Raw genomic sequence first — 21,896 nt, forward strand, 5'->3', positions numbered from 1 at the left:
GCAAGTCCCATACCCCTAGGTGATCAAGCGCGCAGTACCGACACTAGCCCCCTAGGGCCCAGCGTGTAGGCGGGACTTCAGCAACGGAAAAGGGACCGGGGTAAGAGGTTGCACGAGGGACAGGCTGTTGCTGAGCCAATGGGGCCCACGCACGGGGCGGATGTTGCCTCTCGTTGGTGAGGGATGGGCGCAACCAGCGACCAATGAGCCCGCCCGATGGGCGTAGCGATGACGTTCTTGCGGAGGAGGCCGCTTCGAATCGGCAGCGGCCAGCTTGGTGGCCTGGACCAATCAGCCGCCTCCAACGAAAAGAGCCTTCGCCAATCGGCGGCCTCCACGACGGGGCTGGGGGGATGGTATATAAGTGGAGTCGGCGGCTGCGCCGCGGACGCCGGCTGAGACACCACAGACACGTTTGCTTGGAGGTTTTGCGAGTGTGAGGTAAGCGCCAGGGCCTGCTTTTTCGAATTTGCCCCTCGTCTCGGCCGCTGCTCCACCTCACCCGAGGCCCCCTTCGCCCTCAGATCGGTTACCTTGGTGCGTTTCCGTGCTGCGGCCTGTGACTGGACTGTCTGCGACATCCTGTCTGCCTGTTGACCAGACTGACCCACGGCCCCGGCAAGATGAGACTCTCCTTGGTGGCGGCGGTGCTGCTGCTGCTTGGCGCGGCATGGGCCGAAGAAGAGGACAAGAAGGAGGACGTGGGCACGGTGGTCGGTATCGACTTGGGGACCACCTACTCCTGGTAAGTGGGGTTTGTGGAAACGGGCAGAATGGGGCGTGACCTCCTGGGCTGGTGGTGCAGTGTGGTGCTCATTCTTTCTGTTCCGTTTTTCGCCAGCGTCGGGGTGTTCAAAAACGGCCGCGTGGAGATCATCGCTAACGATCAGGGTAACCGCATCACTCCATCCTATGTGGCCTTCACCCCAGAGGGGGAGCGTCTGATTGGCGACGCCGCCAAAAACCAGCTCACCTCCAACCCTGAAAACACGGTCTTTGACGCCAAGCGGCTCATTGGCCGCACATGGAACGACCCATCGGTGCAGCAGGACATCAAGTTCTTACCTTTCAAGGTCCGACCGGGTGTTTTTATTTTGGTTTTGGTTGGTTCCCCCCCTCCCCCATTCGCATGGAAGGTGGTTAGTGGTGATGGGAATATTTAGAGTTAGCAGTAACTGAAAAATAGTGTTGAGACAACTTAAGACATAAACGTAGTACATACAACTTTCAAAGCATTTTTCTAAATAGTGTTCTTTCAATTTTTAATTCAGTGCATTACAAAACTTAAGACTGCATAGCTGGGGAACATAAGGAAGTTTCACATAACTACTGTGCGTGCAATAGTCTGTAGTTGAGAGACTGATTAGAGCTCAAGAGGCTTGACATTTCAAGGCACCTATACTCCCTGGGTAGTTCTGGTAAATATTCACCTTTAACAGATCAAAATAAACCATATAATGGGGGAGGAAATGACTCCCAGACAGTCCTCTTTGAGTTCAGGATGTCTTTACTTCTCTCTAAAAATAATTATCATTCTTTAAAATAGGTAGTTGAAAAGAAAACTAAGCCATACATTCAAGTTGATATTGGAGGTGGGCAAACAAAAACATTTGCTCCTGAAGAAATTTCTGCCATGGTTCTCACTAAAATGAAGGAAACCGCTGAGGCTTATTTGGGAAAGAAGGTAAATATTTCTAGACAGTTAATTTTTTATTATTATTCATTGGCTTTTATGTATAGATGGCTTCATGATTTTAATACTTTGAATGTGGATGGCATGTTTATCACATTTAATTATTTGAATGTGCTACTGTATGTCAAACAAAATACTAGATACTTTTCATGTTATCTCTTGCTTGCCATTCCATGGGTATAAAATTGTATATATTATGCCCATCTTACAAATTGGCTTGGAGACGAAAGTAATAGTTTGACTATAACTTGAGATAAGGGTTAAAACATGTGACCCTGAGTAACGTTTTGTTATCCTTTTAGGTTACCCATGCAGTTGTTACTGTACCAGCCTATTTCAATGATGCTCAGCGCCAAGCAACCAAAGATGCTGGAACTATTGCTGGTCTGAATGTCATGAGGATCATCAATGAACCGTAAGTGTTAAATTCATGGGTATGCATATTTACCAAATAGGAAATATAAAGTTGTCTGATTTTTCTTTCTCATCCTCCTAACAGTACAGCTGCTGCTATTGCTTATGGCTTGGATAAGAGGGAGGGTGAGAAGAACATCCTGGTGTTTGACTTGGGTGGTGGAACCTTCGATGTGTCTCTTCTCACCATTGACAATGGTGTCTTTGAAGTTGTGGCCACTAATGGGGATACTCATCTGGGTGGAGAAGACTTTGATCAGCGTGTCATGGAACACTTCATCAAACTCTACAAAAAGAAGACTGGCAAAGATGTTAGGAAAGACAACAGAGCTGTGCAGAAACTCCGGCGTGAGGTAGAAAAGGCTAAACGGGCCCTGTCTTCTCAACATCAAGCAAGAATTGAAATCGAGTCCTTCTATGAAGGTGAAGACTTCTCTGAGACCCTGACTCGGGCCAAATTTGAAGAACTAAACATGGTATGTCCCTTGTTCTTTGCTTTGCTAATGAGATCTAGTTACAGTCTAAATTTGTAACAGTGCATTTAGGTATAAAAAGCATCATGGTAACCATGTCTCTTATTCTAGGACCTGTTCCGTTCTACCATGAAGCCTGTCCAGAAGGTATTGGAGGATTCTGATTTGAAGAAGTCTGATATTGATGAAATTGTCCTTGTTGGTGGCTCTACTAGAATCCCAAAGATTCAACAACTAGTTAAAGAGTTCTTCAATGGAAAGGAGCCATCCCGTGGTATAAATCCAGATGAGGCTGTAGCGTATGGTGCTGCTGTCCAGGCTGGCGTACTCTCTGGTGATCAAGATACAGGTAGGTCCATGACATAGCATCTTCCACTGTGCATCAGTAGCTTGATGGTAAGACTATCATTAACTATTGTTTTAGGAAGCAATGGAATATGAGCATTTTGTCTAAGGCATACAACAGGTAAAGACTACTATGAGTACAAAACCTGTGGCTTTCTTAAGAACCTTAGCAACTGTATTTTTCCTTTGACCCAAATGAATAACAATGATGGAGAGAAGATTAACTTTCACTGAGTTCATGGGGGGATTGCTTGGTAGGGCTCCTATAACTTTTGAATTAGAATTAAGTTAATTTACCTTTACAGGTGATCTGGTGCTGCTTGATGTGTGTCCCCTTACACTTGGTATTGAAACCGTGGGAGGTGTCATGACGAAACTGATTCCAAGGAACACTGTAGTGCCCACGAAGAAATCTCAGATATTTTCTACAGCTTCTGATAATCAACCAACTGTTACTATCAAGGTCTATGAAGGTAATTGTTGCTTTAGGAGAGCATGGAAGTGTTTGCCGTTTTCCCTCATTTGACTAGTGTGGATTTTCATAGTTAACGCTAAAGTCCATTTCTTATCTAGTACCTTTTCCCCTTAAAAGTAACTTTTAAGCTGTTTTCTAGAATAAAAGGATGAGAAAGGGTTAAACTATTCACAATGGTATTAAATAGCTAAAGTTCAGATAAGAACTGGTAGTAATTTACTTTTGTTAGTCCCTGTTGCTGCTCATTACAGACTAATAAGACTGAATGCCCTTGCCATTCTCTACAGGCTCTAACATACTGAAGCGCAGGGATCCAGAGGTAGTAATGATTGTCAGAAACAACTAACAAGTTTTGTGTGTATGTGTGTGTTTAACTTCTTTCCAGGTGAACGACCCCTGACAAAAGACAATCACCTTTTGGGAACCTTTGATCTGACTGGAATTCCTCCTGCTCCCCGTGGGGTCCCACAGATTGAAGTCACCTTTGAAATAGATGTGAATGGCATTCTTCGAGTGACAGCTGAAGACAAGGGCACAGGGAACAAAAATAAGATCACAATTACCAATGATCAAAATCGTCTAACACCTGAAGAAATTGAAAGAATGGTTAATGATGCTGAGAAGTTTGCTGAGGAAGACAAAAAGCTCAAGGAGCGTATTGATACTAGAAATGAATTGGAAAGCTATGCCTATTCTCTAAAGAATCAGATTGGAGACAAAGAAAAGCTGGGAGGCAAACTTTCCCCTGAAGATAAGGAAACCATGGAAAAAGCTGTAGAGGAGAAGATTGAATGGCTGGAAAGTCACCAAGATGCTGACATTGAAGACTTCAAAGCTAAAAAGAAGGAACTAGAAGAAATTGTTCAGCCACTTATCAGCAAACTGTATGGAAGCGCAGGCCCTCCCCCAACTGGTGAAGATGAAACAGCAGACAAAGATGAGTTGTAGACACTGCTCTGCTAGTGCTGTAATATTGTAAATACTGGACTCAGGAACTTTTGTTAGGAGAAAATTGAGAGAACTTAAGTCTCGAATGTAATTGGAATCTTCACCTCTGAGTGGAGTTGAAAATGCTATATAGCCCAAGTGGCTGTTTACTGCTTTTCATTAGCAGTTGCTCACATGTCTTGGGGTGGGGGGGAAGAGGAGGAATTGGCTATCTTTAAAAACTGGGTAAAAAAGCCAGGTTGGGGAGTGTGTTCACCTTGAAAACAGTCTATTTAACAATTGGGTCATGTACATCTGGTGTAGGAACTTTTTCTACCATAAGTGACACCAATAAATGTTTGTTATTTACACCAGTCTCATTGTGAGATGCTTCTAGTTAGATCAGTTATTTATTTTAGGAAGATAATTTAAGATTAGATTCACTTGTGCATGTTGGAAGGTGGGGGGTGGGGGGTGGGGTAAGAAAACATTTCTTTCAATACTTGTAGGAAATATGCCTAGCCTTAATCTAATTAAGAAAGGCTGGGGGAGGTTTCATCTTTCAGCAAGGACCATTTCACAGTGCCCAGGAGTTTAATTGAACAATTTGAAATTTCCTACTTTGACTTGAAAGGTAATTCAAAACTTGAAAGGTAAGTTAAAACTGCCTTTTCTGGTGACTTTTTCTTACTATTGCTTTATAGCTTCTTGGATTCTCATCTTTTAAGAATTGATGGAGCATTGTGATTAGGTAACATTATACCTTGGACTTAATTTATAATTTTAGGATGTTATATATTTTCAGGTCTAGTTATGTCAGAATCTTCATTGCTGAAATTTCTTAGTGGTACTGGGGTGGGATCTAGGATCATGACCTTGAGACTATACTAAATTCCACTATAATTTTGGATTAAAGGCAGAGGTTTATGTCAAGATGTATTTAGGATTACTTAGATTGGCTTCTTAGGGAAAGGATGTTCTAGGGAATAATTAAGTCTGATCAATTAGTATAGTCAGGCAGGCTGTCTTGGTGCTACCAGGAAAGCTAGTAATGCCCAAGGACTGATAGTATTTTACAGATGGACAACAGGCTGAAAGGTTAATTTGCCAAAGGTGTTAGAACTGAGACCTGACACCAAGCTTGTCTTACTCAGGCTTGGACCTCTTCTGTGCTGTCCCAAAAGCATTTGAGCAGGCCAGGAGCTTCGTACAGAAGGTCTTCAGGCCATTCTCAAGAAAAACTAAAAATTGATCTGCAGTGTTATGTGCCCTTGCACAATGGGGTTGGTAGGTTAACTAGGAAAGATAAGTGCCAGTCTCCATCCTTCATCCCCATCCCCAACAGCTCTCACTATCATTTACCAACATTCTGCATATCTTTCTGAGGAGCAAATATTAACTTAATATTAAAAAGGCTTCAGCCTGCAAGTATTCATCTGTGACTTCTGCAGTCAAATTGATTCTGCAATTATTTCGTGAATAGAATTCATAACCAATCACCTATTGCTGGTAAAGCCCTTTAGATTTTTGTCACTGGGCCATCCAGTCCATCTCTTCACCTCCCAAGGTAGATAGGAGCAAGATAGATATAAAGTTCAGGAAATATTTTAGAGGTATAAAACAGGTAAGGTTTCATGTCACTCTTCTGAAAGCAATTCACATTTACAGTAACGTGGATTTTATTAGTCAACTACAGTCACAATACAATCATCATAGATTTCCCCTTCTGTATTCATCCCACCAAACACAAAACAGAGCAATGTGTCAGACAGACTTTCTTCTTGTAAGTGACCACCTTGGGTCACTCCTTTGTTAGCAAGATCCTTCTTCTCAGCTTCAGAGTTTAGAGTGATAGAATTTGAATCCTCTTCCTCAGGAGTAGATGTCACTGGCCATGGAATGATGCACATGGAATGGTCCAATCGTCCAGGGGGTAGAAAAGTATCAAATTTAAGCAGGGTCCAATGCTGCTTTTCTATGTTAGGGAAAAAGAAAACAAAGGCTTCATGTTAAGTTTCCAGAAATGCTCAGTGATTTAGTGTACCAGATGAACCCTAATACAAACAGGAAACAAAAGGGAATAAACCTTAATGGCAGTGTAAGTTACTGCTTTGGTGATGTCAGTCCCTACAAAATTGATTTTCATTCCTTCAGACTTAGATATGAAGGGTCCAAATTGCAAATCCAAATCACTATCACTTTTTAAATCTGAATAGTTAACATTTGTTTAAAGATCTAGAGTGATGGACATTTGCTCACCTATGTGATATTGGTACATTGTATCCAGCGCTCCTCTGGGAGCCATTCCTCCAAAGACATACACATGTTCCCCCACAGCCACAGCCGAGTGGGCAGCACAGCCTGTGGGAGCAACCCCAGTGGGACTTAGCTTCTGCCACTTCATCTCACCTGCAAACAGAAAGAATGTATTTGGCATAATATGGGCTAGAATGTGGTTTCAAATTTATCTCAGTTGGAGTCCTGCAATTCACAAAAAAAATTCACTGAAGATCATTCACTAAATGCTCTTGAGAGGTAATTCAGCAAGATTTAGTGTGCATAAGAATTACTTGGGGGGAGCTTAAAATTCTGATTTAGTCCAGGGAAGGGGAGGCTCAGTAATCTATAGTTTTAACAAGCACCCCAGGTGATTCTGATGGAGGCAGTGTGTGGAGCATATGGAGAAATGATATCTTTGGTGACCATCATCATTAACTGAGCTGGAGCCCAGAAGAAGGTGCAGTTGTGTGTATGCATACACGAATTCACATGTGTGTTTTAAATACTAATAGTTCTTTAGAAAGTAGTTTTATGGAGTGCTGGCTAGAGATTTAAATACCTACTTCACTTAATTCTCCTAACAGCCCTATGAAATTTGCTATTACTTCTGCCTACCCTCTTCTTAGGTGAGGCAACTGAGGGTTAGAGAGGGGAAAGATACTTGTCAGAGATCCCACAGTTAGTAAGTGGAAGAGCTACAAATACACTCAGGTTTGACTCTAAAGCCTGTGTTCTCTCTTCCGTTATGTGCTGCCTTAGCACCTACTTTGAACCTATTTTTGCAGGGAAATTTACATCTTTTCAGACAAGTGTTTAAATGAGGCAAGAGATCACTGGGTTTTAGGTTTAGAGAACTACTTGAGTAAGCAGGAAAAATAGCCAGTAAGTAGTTCCTTAGCACAAGAGAAAAAGACTATATATTTTTTAAAATAAGCATTAAAGTCCCATTTGACTGCCTGTAGGGACACTTCTATGAAGACAATTTCCATGTATCTATGCAAGGCAGGGGCCCAGCATCTCAAAATTGTAAAGAAGCATCACCTAGTCCAGCCAAAATTTTAGCCAGTGCAGGAATCTCAGCCAGCATCACGTGGCCTCAGATGTCACCAAAGTGAAGAAGTCACTGCTTGGCAAAAGTAGCCCAGTATACAGCACAGCAGTTCCCTGTGCCCTCTGCCCATTGTTCCAGTTCCTGTAGTTTGGTGCAACACAAAACATGTTCATCTGTGCACTACCACATCAACAAATCATTTACAGCCAAGACACTGTGCTAGAAATACACTGAGGAACAAATGAGACAAAGTCCCTGCCCTAATGGAGCTCACAGTCTGAAGGAATGACTCAGAATGAGTCCAGGCTCTCAAGGACACATCAGCCCTTCAGATACTTAGACAAATTCTCCTGTTCTTCCTAACCCTCTTCTTCTGAGATGTTTTCAACCATGTTTAGTAAGGCAAGCATGCAATTCTGGTCACCCACCTCAAGATACACTCTAGAAGTTATCCATGCCCCTCACAGGCACAGAGCTAATGGCTAATGGCTGAAAAAAATCCAATTAAGGAACACAAAGCATAATGAATTTTAATGAAAGAGCAGGTTTGTTGGGAGGATCAGAAATAATAAATGGCTGAGCACATAGTAAATGCTCAGAAAATGACTGCATGTATTGTTATTTATTATTCAGGTCACCCTTGACAGAATCCAGTGAAGATTGCAAGCCAGTCGTTACCCACATCTGTGAGCGAGGCTATATTCTATCAAAATATATTTCATTTACTTTTAAGCAGATAAGCACCGTTCCTTCTGCTCAACTTACTTATATCAATACAATGGAGATCATCATAGAATCTGTCCCCTGCCAAGCCTCCATGGATGAAAAGCTTTGTCCCTGCTGCCACCATCACATGACCATGCCGGGGAGACGGAGGTTTTCCAAATGTCTCTGGCTGTGACCAGGTCAGAGTGCCTAGAAAAGAACAATTTTTTGACATCAGACAGCAAGGCAATGAAGCAAGAACATGAGAAATACACCCAAATCTCTTTACCAATTCCCAGCAAGCAGAGATGCTCTAAGAAGGAAGGGACCTTGGGGTCATTCACTCCAACACACCTACCCAATCCAGATCCTCCTCTATAGCTTTTCCAGCCTGGGCAGCCTCTGCTTGGATGCTTCTAGGGCTCAAGAGCTCACTACCCAACAAGTGTACCCTTTTACTGGGCATTAAGAAGTCATTCCTTGTTTCAAATTTTAAAAGACCTCCCATAAGCTTCATCCTAGAACTGCCCCAGAATTAAAAAGAATGTCACCCAGGAGTGTAAATCTCCCTGGCAACACAGGTTATGACTCCCAGAGATGAATCTGGACCCAGCATAATAGGATTGAGAACATCTTCTTGACCAAAAGGGGGATATGAAATGAAATGAAATAAAGTTTCAGAGGCTGAGAGATTTCAAATGGAGTTGAGAGGTCACTCTGCTGGGATTCTTATGCATTATATAGATAGCCTTTTTTAGGTTTTAATGCATTGGAATAGCTAGAAGTAAATACCTGAAACTACAAAACTCCAATCCAGTAGCCTTGACTCTTGAAGACGATTGTATAACAATGTAGCTTACAAGGGGTGACAGTGATTGTGAAAACCTTGGGGATCACACTCTATCCAGTGTATGAATGGATGAGTAGAAAAAAGGAACAAAAACTAAATAAAAAATAGGGTGGGAGTGGGGGGATGATTTGGGTGTTCTTTTTTACTTTTATTTTTTATTCTTATTTTTACTTTTTCTGGTATAAGGAAAATGTTCAAAAAATTAGATTGGGGTGATGAATGCACAACTATATGATGGTACTGTGAACAGTTGATTGTACACCATGGATGATTATATGATATGTGAATATATCTCAATAAAACTGAATTTGAAAAAAAAGAATGAGTCAATGTTCAAAGTCATTTTTCCAAGATGATATCCTTAATTACTTTGTTAAAAAGGTGAAGGAAAAATAGAGTACATTTCCATAAAAAGGGTTATCCTGAGGTGGCAGTAGAGGATAATGGTTAGAACATGGGCTTTGGAGTTTGAAACCTGCTTTTCTCACTAAATGATAGTGTGGTCTTGGGCCAGTTACTTCACCAAGCTTCAGTTTCTCCAGCTTTAAAATGAAGATACAGTCAATATCTGACAGTACCTATCTCTCAGGGATGAGGTGTAGATTAAATGAGATAATGTATATAAAAGCACAGGAGTACATGAGAGCTATTCATATTGTTATTATCCTAATAGTGCACACGTATCCTACTGTATGCAACCCTTCATATCCTCAAGGTTGTATGTATACAGAATTCTAGGAAATCAATTAATCATTTCAACATACCAGAAAAGTCTTTAGAGTGCTGAACAACCATCTAAGAAGAAGGCCTGCCTAACAATTTATCTTTGAATCACCATTTATAGCATGTTTGCAGGTTGTTCAAGGAGCCCCCGGTGTGTCAGGGAATACAATTTAAAATAGTCTGAAAAGGTTTGTGCACAAACAATGGCAACTGTTTGTAAAAGAGAATACTTGGAAATAGCCTAAATGTCCAACAACAGAGGCATGGTGGATTTATTGGTACAACCATGATGGAATACTATGCATTCATGAAAACTGTTGCTGAAGTCTCTGATTACATGGGGAAATGCTTAAGTGAAAAATGCAGCATAAAAATATTAAAGAATTATCTCTGCTATATTAAAAAAAAAGACTGGAAATGCACTGAGATGCTAATATTACTTTTTTAAATATGTGTGTGCACAGAGTAAACATACACACATACATATATGTACTTATTTTCTTCTTCCTTATAGTTTTCTATATTTAAAACCAATACTATTTAAGTTTTTAAATACTGCTTTACAAGAATCACAAAACCCATTCTTACTGTAAAGAGAAAAGTCATACTGTGATGTGTCTTAATTTTTCCAACTTTACTTTGTAAGTTTAAAGTTTCGCTTATTGTATCGTCTCAAGACAGGCTGCATCTTTATTGCAAAAATACAAATGGAAAGTATTTTTGTCACCTTTTTTTTGTAAAGTATTATTCATAAGTATTTAATAGTCATAGAGAGAAATGTTAAGTAAAGGCTCCTTGGACAACGATTTGGCAAGAGCTTTCACAATTTTAACATCTCTACCATCTTGACCCAATAATTCTACTTCTCAGCATCTATTCCATATATACGTTTGTAATGTGCAAAGAGAAAGAAATGTATACAGATGTTCACTGCAACACTGACAGCAAAAAGTCAATCAGTAGGAAAGTGGCCGAATGAATAAGGCACACTCAGAGAAGGGTATGTTTTGCCTATAAGTTGGTAGTGACTCAGAATGACCTCCATAATGTGTGATTAAATGAAGAAATAATACTAATAACAATACAGTTAATATTTATTATGTGCCAGGCATTGTGCTATGACTGGTATCACATGATCTCACATAACCTTTACAACTCTTTGTGGTAGCTGCTATTATGATCTGTATTTTACAGATCAGCAAACAAAGGTCCAGAGAGATTAAGTAACTCGTCTAAGGTAACACAGAAAATATGGGGCAGATCTGGTCTGAGTCCAGGTCCTGCGGCTTCAAACTTCATGCCTTCAACTTCTAATATCTACTCTCACCCCTCAAAAATAAGCTGTATAACAGTATTCATAATTTGATTCCATGTGTGTGTTTCTTAAGTTTACATATAATTTCAAAATTCACAGAAAATGTGTACATATACACATACATGTATGATTTATAAATGCATAGGCAAGTATGGAAGGAGACATTAGGAACTGTTAACACTGTTTACTTTTGTCTGGAGAGTGGAAAAGAAAGGCTAAAGGGGAAACTTCCAATTTTTTACTTTATAAACTGTACTGCTTAAATTTTAATTGATCATTTATACCTTTTGAAATGCAAATTCTGCTGTTGGGGGGGAAAATAGCTAAGGTATATACCAAGGAAGTCTAGAAATGAGACACTCACTCAGCCACTCTAACCTGTGCTTCCCATACCAGGTAAGCTGCAGGTCGAGGTGGTCCCGACCAGGTAAATGGCAGCCCAGAGATGCCCTGTCAGTCCATACTTGCGTCAAATACGTGAAGCTTCACATCCTGCACAGGGTGGGAACCTCTCTCTCCGCCCCCAAAGACAAACAGCTGATTTCCAATAGCTGCCGAGGACGTGTGGAATGTTCTTGGGGATGGCGGGGAGCTGGTTACCTCTGGCGTGGTCCAGGTCCTGGTTTCTGTTCCAGAGAGAAGGCATGCACCTAAAATACCCAGGCTGAGGGGCCTCTGACCTTTTCTCTGGGGTCAGGCAGGCTCATCTCCAAACCCCAATCCCCAAGTGGGACAGCATAGCTCTTGTCAGGTATCTCATTCCCACCAAAAACAAGAAGGGGTTGGGACAATACTTAAAATTTGCTCAAACAGATCAAAATCCCCAAGATTGAAAAGCCACAGCTGCAATTCAGAATGAGGCCCATTTGTTTTCACAGGCCTTCAGACATTCTCTTTGAATTCTTTCTACTTCGCTGGCTACCCTGCCCCAGTGCCCATTCAGATGAGTGCAATATTTACCAAAATTCATTCCTACTGGATGCCAAAGACCAAAGGTGCCAAATTTCCCAGGACATGTGGCCATTAAAAGAAAAGTAGACAATGTCATCACAGTTTTAGTAGTAGTAATAATAATCCCTACTAAACGATGTGTTCAATAAATATTAGTTTTCCCATTTTACAGATAAAGAAATTGAAGAAGAAATAGATTACGTCAAATGGCTGAGCTGGGATTTAAACTCTGTTTTGATAAGAGTCTGACCTGAGAAAAAAAAATGTCAACCCCTGGGTAGGTTTATAGAAGCTTATTTCTTTTAAGAAAAAAAGCATAAAAATTTATAGAAACAGATGCATTAATTAAGCACCTTCCTGTGCTGAATCAAAACTTTCTCACCCTCACTAACCTCATTCAATTCTTGGAGGTAGGTGGAAAGTACACCTATTTTGCAGGTGAGAGAACTGAAGCTCAGAAAATTTAAATCCTTTACCTGTAGTCACAGTTCACAGTGCTGGTGAATAGGAGAGCAGGGGTTTAACTCAGATCTCTCAGACCCCCATATTCACTCTGCCACAACACATCAGGAATTATTTCTTGCCTGAGAAATTCTGTGACCTTTATTAAGGTATGCACTGAATATACAAAGTGCCACAAGAAGCATTTATAAAATATCAAACACCTACCTGGAGACCAACCAAGTCTCTGCCTATAACCAAAATAAAGTGCAATTGTCTTTATAGCTACAGATCCTGGAGGGCTTTTGGATCTTAGGGGGAGTTAGAATGCACACAACTATCAGGGTAAGATGATCCTAGGACTATGTAGCTGCCAAGTCAAATGCTAGCACAAATAATCACAAAGGAATCCTAAGCCATTTGAGACTTGCTTAATAACAAAAGCAACTAATGATTCACTTACATTTTTCCTATTTCTTGGGCCTGGTGTCAAATTGTACTTTCTAGGAGAGAAAAAGAATCTGGTGGAAAATCAATTTCTTTGACAGAAGTTGACCAAATTCCTCTTTGCTTATATTTTATTTAAATGGATGCTGCCACTGAAAATAAAAAGGGCAGGGTCCCAGAACTGATTTCCACATTGATGTAGTTACGACCACATTGATGTAGTTATGATCATAACTACATCAATCACAACTAACAATTATTGAGCATTAACTATATGCCAGATATTGAGCTAAATTAAATCCTTGTTAAACTTATGATAGGAACTATTATTATCCCAATGTGACAGAGAAAAAAGCTGAGTCATAGAGAAGTTAAATCACTTGCTTAAAGTCATGGTTAATTGGTAGCAAAGCTCTTAATTACCATGCTATATTGCTTCTATACCAAAAAAAAACTGGCTTCATAGTTAGCCAAGCAGCCTGCTGAGTGTCTACTCCATTTCAACAGTGAACAAACACTTTCCTTCAAAGCACTTATATACCAGTGGAGGGACAGTAGAGAGGAGGAGAGGATACAGGCAATAAACACCAAAAATAAATTAATCAAGTACTTTTAAGAAGATACTTTAAGTGCTATGAAGAAATTTAAACACTTGACACATAAGAAAATTCATTCCATCGCCTGAACGCTGACCAACTGCTACCCAAATATATTGTTGACAGAGAGAACTGGGTAAAAGTTGACTGACATGTAAAAAAAGTCCAGGTTATTAGTAATTAACAAAATGCAACTAGGAAAAAAAGTGCAACTAGAAACAATTTTTTTGCCTATCAAATTAGCAGTATTTAACAATAAATTCAAAGCTGATTAGCATAGAGTGAAACAAGCATGGGAGAGAATAAACTTGAAAAATCTTTTTGGAGAGCAGTTTGGGGGCATGTATCAAAAGCCTTAAAAAGATTCAGTGTTTTACATAGCCTTTTTTATTTCTGGGCATGAACCCTAAGGAGCCATTAGAAAATAATGAAGAACAATGGAGAATTATGGTATCACCATAAAACGGAATCTTATGTAGCCATTAAAAATGATGTTAACAAAGTGATATTGTTAATGAGAACTTATTTCTGTTGTAATTATGAAATTACAACAAAACTTAGGTATAGTATGATCTTAGACTTGTAAAAATGCAGAGCAAATTCAGAAAGGAAGTGCATAGAAGTGTAATTAATAGCCTTAGAATAGGATTGTAGATGACTTTTGTCTACTTATTTATACTTTTCAAATATTTTACAATCAATATAAATTATATTTATAAAGAGAAAAACAAAAGTAAAATTTTTAAAAATGACAAGAAGACAAGTCTACCTCTCATATGCGGTTTGGCAACATCCTCTCATAGTGACTATTAAGTTTTCAAATCGCTTTCTCTGTGATAAAATTGCCAGTGAGATAAGTCAGGAACTTGTACTCTTTAGCTAAAAAAACAGTAGGAGCATCTAGGTCAGGGATACTTGACTTAGGCACAATTAATATTTTAGAGCAGATAATCCTTTACTGGGGGGAAGGGGATGTTCTGTGCATTGTAGGATCTTCAGCAGCATCTCTGACCTCTGGCTCAGTCATGTGACTTTGTTTCACTTCTCCTCACTGGACCTGAATTTCCCACTTTGCATAACTGTTCTCTGAAGTCCCTTTTAACTTTTGTATTTAAGGAGTTGATAACTGTACATGTTACAGGGGGTGAGGGGGCGGGAGTAATTCTGTTATTTTCAGATTCTGCTAGAAGTTAAAATTCCTATTTTTTGTAAGATCAGCAAAGTTAAATGGATTAATCAGTACAATCCAAATGAGTTTCAAACACAGAAATTGGAATTGGATACTTACCTGGATGCAGGACTTGTAGACAATTTCGATTTCCTGATTGATCGGCACCTCCAAACACCCAAATGCTGTCAGGTGTGCATGAAGGAATGAAGCTGGCATGTTCATACCGAGGTAAGAGGCCCTCCCAGGTAGCTAAATTCCACTGGTGTGTTCCTAGAAAACATTTTACCCAAGTCCTCCATTGGGCTGCCAACTGCTTCTACTGGTTGACAAACTTGGGTATGGGTAGTGAGGAGAAGGTCAAAATAAAAAAAGAACGACTATCAAATCAGTTAAAGGGAATGTGGTCCACCTCCAAAAGTTCCATAGCAGACACTTTGGGGGCTTTCTGCCTAGACCATCAACCCTCTTCTAAGGAAATTGTTCCCACTGTCTGATCACAAGGGCAGAACCCAGAAGACTTGTTTGTAAAACACTTTGAGTTTCTAGCCTTAGTTGATTGGGTAAGAGGTGGCCAGTTGACCCAAACTGGACCAATGAGATCCTTCCTCCCAAGAATTTGTAATCAAACAGTTCTCTGGATTTGGCTGGCCACTTTCTACTAAGTGTGGAGAAGCAGAGGAAGCCCAAGTATGGAGAAGAGAAAAATGAAACAACTGCATAAAGAAGCAGGTCCTCCCCAGAGAGAAAAAGTGGGAGGAGGTAGCTTTCCAATCCCTGCTGCCATGCTCTCCTGAGGCTGGGCTGTAATTTCAGCCCTGTATCTTTTTCTGCTAATTTAAGAGTTTTTCTTACCTACAAGGAAATGATCTCTGAAACAAGTTCCCAGAGTAACAATATCTAACCCATTAGTTATTTCAGTCACTAAGGCATTTACATAGCACGTTCACAGGCATTAACTTATTAGAGCATTACAACTGCCAAGTGAAGCATATTATCTACATCTTATAGGACACCATAAGGCTCAGATGGCTTAGACGATTTGGTTAGGATCACAAAGCTAGTAATAGGTGGCAATAAAGATGTAACTGAACTAGACAGTGAGCTCCTTCAGGGCTGGGAGAGATTTAATTCACCTTTGATTTCTTAGTGCAGAGGGTAGAAATTCAAATGCTTCTACAGGAGTGGTGGGAACTGTGGCAAAACAGGGAATGAGAGCCCCACTGATAGGCAGCAGCTCCTATTCAGCTCCATATAATTGTTGTCATGCAGACATGCAGGCCTACTAACGTCAGACCTTCCTAAACTATCAAGAGAAGCCAGGTCATTTCAATTTTTATATGTAGTCTCCTGCACATTTGGTTGGCAAGAAATTAGACTAAAATAGTAACAATGGTATATGGACCTAACAAAAACATGCATGGGGTCACCAGTTTTCGACTTCTGCTCTGATACATAGTACATAGTAATCATTTACTTGCTCATTCATTCATCAAAATACTTATGCACCTACTTTGTGCAAGGCACCATAGGGATAAAATGATGAACAAAATAACCATGTTCCCTGTTTCCAAGGAGCTTATACTCTTGTGGGGAAGACAGACAAGAAACTATCTCATGTGATAAGGGCTATGAAGGGGGATAGAGGTGGGAAAGTATAGGGTACTATGGATATATAGTGAAGGTTGCCTAAACTACTTCAAAGGTATCAAGGAAAGCTTCCCCGTGGAATTGACATCTCATCTGGGATCTGAAAGATGAATAGTAACCAGATTTAGGGAAAGGAGAGCCTTCCAAGCAAAGAGAACAGTATGTGTAAGGCCAGAGTTCAAGTGTATGCAAGGAACAGAAGGATATTCAGTGTAGCAAATGTGAGTTAGGGAAAGTCAATAAATAAGATTGGGAAAGGCATGAAACAAGGGATTGACATAGCCTGATTTGAATTTTGGATAACACCCTCCAGCTCAGTATGGAAAATCGACTCTTGGGGCAGGGAGCAGTTACTAAACTTGGAAGCAAGGTGACCAATGAGGAAGCTGTTGTAATAGTCTAGTGAGAGATAATAGTGGTTGGGACTATGGTAGTAGCAGTGGAAGTGGACAGACATGGATGAAGATGAGATATTTAAGACTTGGTAATTAATTGGATGTGACGATGAGGGAGAAAGGGGAGTCATTGATGTCTCCCAGAGAAATACTTGATGAATGAATGGCTGGATAGCCAGAGATAGTCATAAAAGGGTTCCTCCCCCCTCCAAACAAGTAGGTATTGTCAGGTGGATGTGTGCCAGGGAGTCTGCTGAGACCTCAGGGACCTGCCAGTGATGTTCATTTATTTAGAGGAAAGTCTTGCTGTCTGGTCTGAATCCCCCTTGGGAACGCTCCAGTCATGGTGGGCAGCTCAAAGCCCTGACCTCTGGCTACAGGGCACATACTGCAGCTCCTGATCTTACCCAGATCCATGGTGTGCACATCAGAGAAGCTCCTGTTTGGATCTGCTCCCCCAACAATGAAGACCTTCCCTCTCTTTGCATCACCAACTGGGGGTAAATATGAGCAGCTGTGGCCAACCCGAGCACAGGGGCTGTCTCCAGGGGGGGTCAAGGTGTACCTGCCAAAGGGAGGATGTGTTCAAGAGGCCTGAGCAAAGAATTAAATGCAGCAGTATGTTCGTTCCTTTCTTCATGAAATATTCACTAGAATGAAGGGTCTTATACATACAAGACACTTCCCTCAATAAGAGGACCTTCCCTTTGCACAGAATCTTTAGCTTTTCCATATTCTCACAACTTTCATCTCACAGTAATCTGGTGGGGGTGGATTGGACTAGTAATTCTCCCCACTTTGTATAGTGAGGAAACTGAGACCCAGAGATATTCAGTGGTGTGTGTCTTGGGTCAGGATAGCGGTTAAGAACTCTCTAGAAGTGTGACCTTTGGAAGTCACTTAACCTTTCTGAACCTTTGTTTCCTCACTGTCAAATGAGGATAGCAATAATTCTTACTTCAAAGGGTGGTTGCACAGACTAAGATGAAGCCTGGTAATAGTGCATGGAAGGACTCAATATATGGTGGTTAGAGCTTTATGTGCTCCAAGACCCTTGTCACTGGCTAGGCCTTTGTCAAAAATGTCTCTTGAATTTACTGATTTTAAAAGACTTTCCAGATTACTCACAAAGCTCAGCCTGATGGAAACAAAGGTAGGACTTTGAAAAATAAAATACAGGATCCATTTATTCTACTCTCTAAATTTATTTAGAATGCTGACTGAGAAAACATATTTCAAGCCTCCTGGTTGGAAAAGAAAATTCCACAGCCATTTTCCAAGCCCTGTCATTTTTTACCTCTCTGGCATTTGGTGCTCCTGATCCTTCCCTCCTTCATGTATCATTCTCATTGCCTGGCTTCTCCACAGCCCTCTTTTTTGGTTCTCTACCCACCTTTCTGGCTGCTCTGTTTCCTTCTCTGACTCCTTTCCTGACAGCTTCCTCCTAACTCTCAATATCCTTGGGATTCTCTTCTCTTCTCAGTCCACATTTGCTTACCTGATCAATTTTATCTGTATTGGTGGCTTCAACTACCACCCATCTATATATCTATCAGTTTCTAAATCTCTATTTCTTGTCTCGATGTCTCTTCTGATTTCCAGATTCACATATCTCATTACCATCTGAATAATTACGATAATGAACCCAATATGCTGCTAACTACATTATAACCTTGGTTTCACTTAATCTACATAAAATCCCTTTGAAACTAGTACTATTAGATATCATCTGAGTTTTACAAATGAGGAACCAAGCCTGAGAAAGATTAAGTAACTTACCTAAGAGCATATAGCCATCTAGATACATGGGGAACAAGATAAAAAAGTCCTTGCCTTCATGGCCTTTACAGTTTAGTTGGGAAGAGAGACATTAAATAGATAATTGCACAAATTCATTTCAATTGTATGTAAAGGACATGAGATAGAGTATGAGAATAAATTATAGGGACTTTACCCTGTAAGGAGAGGTGAGGAGGGGTAGGGGCTGGCCAGAGAAGGCTTCCTGAAGAGGCACCATTTGAACTGAGATCTGAAGTATGAGTATAATTTACTTGGGCAAAGAACAGGATGAAAGATGGTGGGAAAGAGTGGTTCAATTGGAGGGACCAGCATGTACAGTTCCTGAGTGGCACAGTGCAAGACATGCTAGATGAAGAGAAAGAGGACAAAGGAATGAGTAATAATATTTGAGGTTGGAAAGATAGGCAAGGAAAGATTATGCAGGGACAAGTGGGTCACTTTAAGGAGTCTGGTTTTTATCCTAAGACCTATGGGGAAGCATGAAAGGGTTTTAAACTAGGGAGTGTCATGATCAGATTTACATTGGGAACAGAGCAAGAGTGGATGCAAGAAAACACCTCAGAAGCTTGCCTCAGAGGTCCTGTGGAAACATTGCCTCCTCTCTACAGGCTTCTCCAAGCCTTGCTTTAGCACTCACCTTTCATTACCATCATCTGCTTCATCGATCTTCCCCACTAAATTATCTATTCACTTTTGTACCTCCAACACTTATATAGCAGCTGCCTGACTGGCCACTGTTAGTTGTTGAATGAAGAAGTTATAGGTTGGTTGAACAAATAGCCCAAGAAACAGGGATGCCAGTTTAATCCAAATTCAATTCCCTGAAAATCTTAAAAATTAGTCACAGCTTGGAGGAAGTCATAGTGTTGGAGCTGAGGATGCCAGATGGCCAGTGCCTTACTCTTTCTGGTAAATGAATTTTAATAAAATCAACATCTGCTCTGTGATAATTATTGCCCCACTATCTTTCCTCTGAAGACCTTCTCAGATAGTTTGAGTCTAATTGCCAGAAACTGCAGACAGTCTCTTCTCTACCCTTTTCATTCACGATCAATATGTTAGTAAACTACTTATAAATGAAACAAAAACTCATATTTTTCTGTGCCTGAATCCTTCCTTACAGACCATGTCGCTTTCTTGGGCTTGTCTCCAGGCTCCAAGACTGGAAGCAGCTTCATGGTATCCTATAGATAAGAAAGAAAGGTACTTTTTAGACATTTACTATTATCTTTTTCCTAAAACACAGAACAAATCAGGTTACTCCCTTCCTTAAAATCTTTCTTGTTGAATATACCAAGTTCTAGGGCCCGATTAATTTGAATAAGCATCACCAACCTTTTGATGTACTCTTATATTTGGGAGGTAAAGTTCTCTTTATCTTAACACCACTACAGGAAGTAAAGTTTTTTGGCTAAAGTTTTCTGTGCATTCCCCCATAATTCTAATATCACAATAAAGTTCCAGAGATCATAAGATATTTATGTTTATCAAAAGATATAACCTTTTAAAAGACTGAGAAATACTGAACTCTAGGGATAAATCCTGGCCTCAGCAGGATATTCAAGGTCTTCAGGTCTCAAGCTCAAGAGATTTCTTGCTATTTTGGGATTTTGCTGTTCCTCTAACATGTCAGGCCCTTTCATAAGTTGCAGCCTGTGCTGCTTCCTCTACCTGAAATCTTTTCCTTCCTTGTCAACTTTCAAACTTCTAGCTCAATTCAAATGTCCCCTTCTCAGTGAAGCCTTCCCCCTTCCATTCCCAAGTTACTTTCTTCTCCCTGTGGGCTCTGAAGGGATCTATTAAGTCACCACCATTGCAAGGGTCACTCTGAATGTAATCATCTACTTAAAAGTCTCTAGACCAGATTCTAGACTAAATTCCACTAGCCTAAATTCCAGGAAGGCTGGGTCTGTCAGATACATCAAGATTCATCATCCAGAACTTATCAAAGGACATGTCATAGCTTAGAAGTGAGCAATGAGTGAATGAAGAAACAAGATGCATTAACTGATAGATGACTGGATAAATCCGACCGACCTGCGGCCTAGGCCACTGACCACCGTCCCCAAAGCCCAGAACTCAATGGGGTGGGCTTCGCCTGGGGGGTGCTCTCTCGTAGCAGGCCCCCTCCAGTCCCATCCCCGCGTGGCAGCACTTGGGAGGAGACAGGATCGAGAGAGAACAAGCCGCTTTCTTTGGGACAGTGTGGTCGGCCGGAGTCCGAAATAACCCTCCTCTGCCCATTCCACCTGGCCCGGGTCAACCCCTTCCCTCCGCCCTGCCAAAGGGCCTGGCCGCCCCTGCCCGGGATCCCGCCAGACCCGGGTCCCAGGGATACCCAGGCCTGGACCTAGTTACCTGCAGCGGCTGGGATAAGGCCGGGGCCGTGGCTCCGCCCCTTCTCGGGGGCGGGGCTTGGATGCGCGCCCCTTCCCTTGAGGCCCCGGAAGAGGTCCGGGCCAACCGCTCCCCTCCTCTCCACCCTCTGCCCCGCCCCCAGGGTTCAGGCGCGGGCTTGTAAGGGGGCCGGGCAGGGTGGCCCTGTGGGACTGGGGTGTCCGCCAGACTGTGCGTTTTTCGAGAACGTAATAGGCCCGGCAGTCCCTGGTGCCTTCCCTCCTCGGCGGAGTAAATAAGCCAGGGCTACTTGGAAACCACTTACAAAGGAAATGCCCTGGGTTGGGCGTCAATTCTGGTGACCTAAAGTTTTTGCGCAGCTGGGCTATCCTAGAAGGGCTAAAGTTACATTTTCAGTTTTTAGGGGTTGTTATAACTGGTTCTGAAGAGGAGAGTTAAGTGTGCTTTCGTAGGTGTCAAATCGCCCTCTTCAGTCCTTAGGCCCGTTTAAGCTTTGGGCGTCTTAAACAGCTAACTCATTCCATAAGTACCGTTTGTAAGTCCCTGCTCCGTACCAGGCACTGTGCCGAATAAGACAAACAGGGCCCTTTGCCTCCTGGAGTTTACAGTCTAACTAGAGAGAGAGATTAAACAAACAAAAATAACTGGGTACAACTGTAAGAAATGCAAAAAATTAAAATTTCATAGCGAGAGTATCCTGTTCTCTGGGCCTCAGTGTCTTCCATCTGCAAAATGGAGATAAGATTTATCTCACAGGATTGTGGGCAGGAATCGATGAGATCGTGTATACAAAGTGCTCAGCATCCTGCAGCTGGTGCGGAGTTGGTCTTGTGTAAACC

The 21,896-nt window shown here is 41.3% G+C and overlaps 2 protein-coding genes across 3 annotated transcripts; one reads left to right on the top strand and one right to left on the bottom strand.

Annotated features, from left to right (window-relative positions):
• Nucleotides 1-331: 331 nt before the first annotated feature.
• HSPA5 (heat shock protein family A (Hsp70) member 5) lies at nt 332-4,698 on the top strand. The gene is made up of 9 exons (XM_037798038.1): nt 332-441; nt 525-745; nt 842-1,073; nt 1,547-1,684; nt 1,996-2,108; nt 2,193-2,583; nt 2,692-2,929; nt 3,231-3,398; nt 3,786-4,698. Exons 2-9 carry the CDS (start codon nt 624-626, stop codon nt 4,346-4,348), a joined length of 1,965 nt encoding a protein of 654 aa, XP_037653966.1. The 5' UTR covers nt 332-441; nt 525-623; the 3' UTR covers nt 4,349-4,698.
• A 1,272-nt stretch (nt 4,699-5,970) lies between these two features.
• Nucleotides 5,971-21,149, bottom strand: RABEPK (Rab9 effector protein with kelch motifs). 2 transcript variants are annotated; one of them, XM_037797914.1, is made up of 8 exons: nt 21,058-21,148; nt 19,825-19,883; nt 17,307-17,464; nt 14,975-15,127; nt 11,716-11,877; nt 8,424-8,573; nt 6,587-6,736; nt 5,971-6,302 (listed from the first exon to the last, which is right to left on the bottom strand). In XM_037797914.1, the coding sequence occupies exons 2-8, from the start codon at nt 19,875-19,877 to the stop codon at nt 6,010-6,012; spliced, it is 1,119 nt and encodes a 372-aa protein (XP_037653842.1). In that variant the 5' UTR covers nt 19,878-19,883; nt 21,058-21,148; the 3' UTR covers nt 5,971-6,009. The 2 variants fall into 2 exon arrangements, with proteins under 2 accessions (XP_037653842.1, XP_037653844.1); XM_037797916.1 differs by lacking the exon at nt 11,716-11,877 and having other exon boundaries at nt 21,058-21,149.
• Between the last annotated feature and the right edge of the window lie 747 nt (nt 21,150-21,896).

Source organism: Choloepus didactylus, chromosome 10 (assembly GCF_015220235.1).
Source record: "Choloepus didactylus isolate mChoDid1 chromosome 10, mChoDid1.pri, whole genome shotgun sequence".
Taxonomy (NCBI): Eukaryota; Metazoa; Chordata; class Mammalia; order Pilosa; family Megalonychidae; genus Choloepus; species Choloepus didactylus.